Source organism: Arachis hypogaea, chromosome 7, assembly GCF_003086295.3.
Source record: "Arachis hypogaea cultivar Tifrunner chromosome 7, arahy.Tifrunner.gnm2.J5K5, whole genome shotgun sequence".
NCBI lineage: Eukaryota > Viridiplantae > Streptophyta > Magnoliopsida > Fabales > Fabaceae > Arachis > Arachis hypogaea.
Genome location: NC_092042.1, coordinates 12,447,446 through 12,449,837, shown reverse-complemented (window position 1 = coordinate 12,449,837; position 2,392 = coordinate 12,447,446). Strand labels below are relative to the sequence as shown.

Below are 2,392 nucleotides of genomic sequence, written 5' to 3'. Positions count from 1 at the left end.
GATTTAGATTGTTACTTGGTCCACAAAGTGACACGGCTTGCTAAAAGTTTTCAGTAGTTAGGCCTACAAAAAGCCTATATAACTCAAACGCTACAAACAAAAAGATGCATTGATTTCATGAACAAAAAAAAAAAAGACAAAAAATACATTGATTTCAAATGAAGTTCAATTCTTCATGATGTTTTGTCTTTTTCTTGTGGGTAGCCGGTATGTGTGTTTTTGCTATTCTTAGTCTTTGAGTTGTTAGATTGAAATATAATATAAGAAAAAAATATTAAATTAAAAATAAACTAAATATTAAGAATATTTTAAAAAAAAAATTAAAAACAAAATATATATACTTTACATTAATTATATTCTGAAGACTTTAAATAATATTAATTAATTATCACTTTCCTCATCATCCTAATGTAAAAATATTCTTCAGCAGTACACAGGTTGTTCAAAAGGAGCATTGCCGATGTTATATTCATGGCCAAAGTTAGTTTAGCGGTGGTCATTTTCCACGTGAACTATTCTTTCTCAGTTTCTCCACATTTCTTACCCATACCTAACAGTAACACCAATCCAACCCAAAACTATGATTTCCCGCCAAAACCCAATACGTGGCCTAAATTTAAAACCCCCCAAAAGGTCATTCTTACCTTTCCCTTTGATACGATCAGAATCCAATGCCCCTCTTTTCCAGGTCCCACACAATCCTATAATTATTTCAGTAATATATATATATAACTCAAATATTTGGAATTTTTTTAAATAAATAAAATAAATATTTTAATTACTAAAATAAATAATTTGTAACATTTTTATAAAAATTCATCACATAATATAAAAGAAATAATAATATACGCATTTTATTTACACTGTAAACGAAATAAAATTAAATGCAAATGAAATAAGTGCATTAACTTTCGTAAAAATATTACAAATTATTTATTTTAGTAAATAAAATTTTATTTATTAAAAAACATCTCAAATATTTACCATCTTAAATCTCAATATATTTAATTAGAAAGATCAAAGCAAGGCAAATTTCGTATTTTTTATTACTATTTTTTTTTAATTTATAAAACTAAACTTTGTTACCCAAAAAGTCCAAAAGCCCAACGTGGGGATCACCCCTCAATCCCTCGTTCACCTTGTTGACAGTAAATTCCACCACACGCTTGTGCAACCAACTCAAAGAATAAAAATAATACAGCAACTACTCTGCATCTTGCTTAGCAAGCAACCCAAGCAGCTAGCTATAAATAGCTAGATTTAGTAGCAAACTTACCCTCATTCCAATTTTGACTCTCAAGAAGAATGGCGAAAAAGGACATTGAAGAAGGTTGTCGGACGCCAAGGCACACCGCCTCTCGGATACCAGCGCCAACGGTATGTCCTCCGGCTCCCAAGAAGAAGCCTGCGGCGGCAGTGCACACCAAACGGCAGAGGATCCCACCTAAGTGCGGTTACTTCAAACCACCTGATCTCGAACTCATCTTCAGAATGCTTCCTTCTTCAACTTCAACTGAACCTCTTCCTTAAATTAGCTTAATTACTTTCTCTAACTCTCTATTACACTCTATCCTTAGTTTTTGTTTTGTTTTGTTTTTCTCCTTTCTAGCTTCTAGGATTAGCTCCTAAATTAATTTGTTTATGTAGTGTAGAATAGAATATCATTACGGATTAGGGATTAGAATTTAGGAGTGATATATGTATATTACCTTACTGGATTTTGTTTTCCCCCTTTTGTATGTATATTTGGTTTACCCTAAAATAGAAAAGCGAATGTCTGTTCTGACTTCTTAGTTCTGAACAATTAAGTTGTTAATTTGTTTATTTAGTTATAAGCTGCATTACTTGATGAACAGTAGTGCTTGTTGCAATCGTATATTGTTACTACTTAATTTCTGGTGAATCAACAAACAATAAAGTTGATTAAATAAATGGCAAAGGAGCCTTTAATCGTCAACGAAATTCAATTCAAAACCATAATCATATCTCAAGACATAAAAATAATGGAGGTTGGATAAAAGTGTTTTATACCGAGAATCTTTTAGTTGATTTAAGAGGAAATGTGAATTTTTATTTTATTGTTTTCATGTTGTAATACATTAGTGATAATGTGATATGAATCATTAAATATTCTTGTTCATTTTATTAATTTTTTTTTTCTCTTCTTATTATTAATATATCATAAGATGAATGAATGAATGGAATAAATTAAAATAAAAGCTCGATCTCCTTCCTTTGTTCTTGAAAGTCTTATGAATTTCTCCATTTACATGACAATGGTGGACCTTCTTCCTAAGGGTAGAAGACGGTTGCATTAATTAGCAGTCAATACTGGCAATCTATCTTCAACCTTATCTTTTCTACGGTCAACTCTGTACTTTCTGGCTCCGTT

The 2,392-nt window shown here is 30.8% G+C and overlaps 1 protein-coding gene across 1 annotated transcript; it reads left to right on the top strand.

Moving 5' to 3' along the window:
• The first annotated feature begins 1,207 nt into the window (after positions 1-1,207).
• On the top strand, positions 1,208-1,816 carry LOC112702494 (cyclin-dependent protein kinase inhibitor SMR4-like). The gene has a single exon (XM_025753546.3). It carries the CDS (start codon positions 1,306-1,308, stop codon positions 1,528-1,530), a length of 225 nt encoding a protein of 74 aa, XP_025609331.1. The 5' UTR covers positions 1,208-1,305; the 3' UTR covers positions 1,531-1,816.
• The last annotated feature ends 576 nt before the right edge of the window (positions 1,817-2,392 follow it).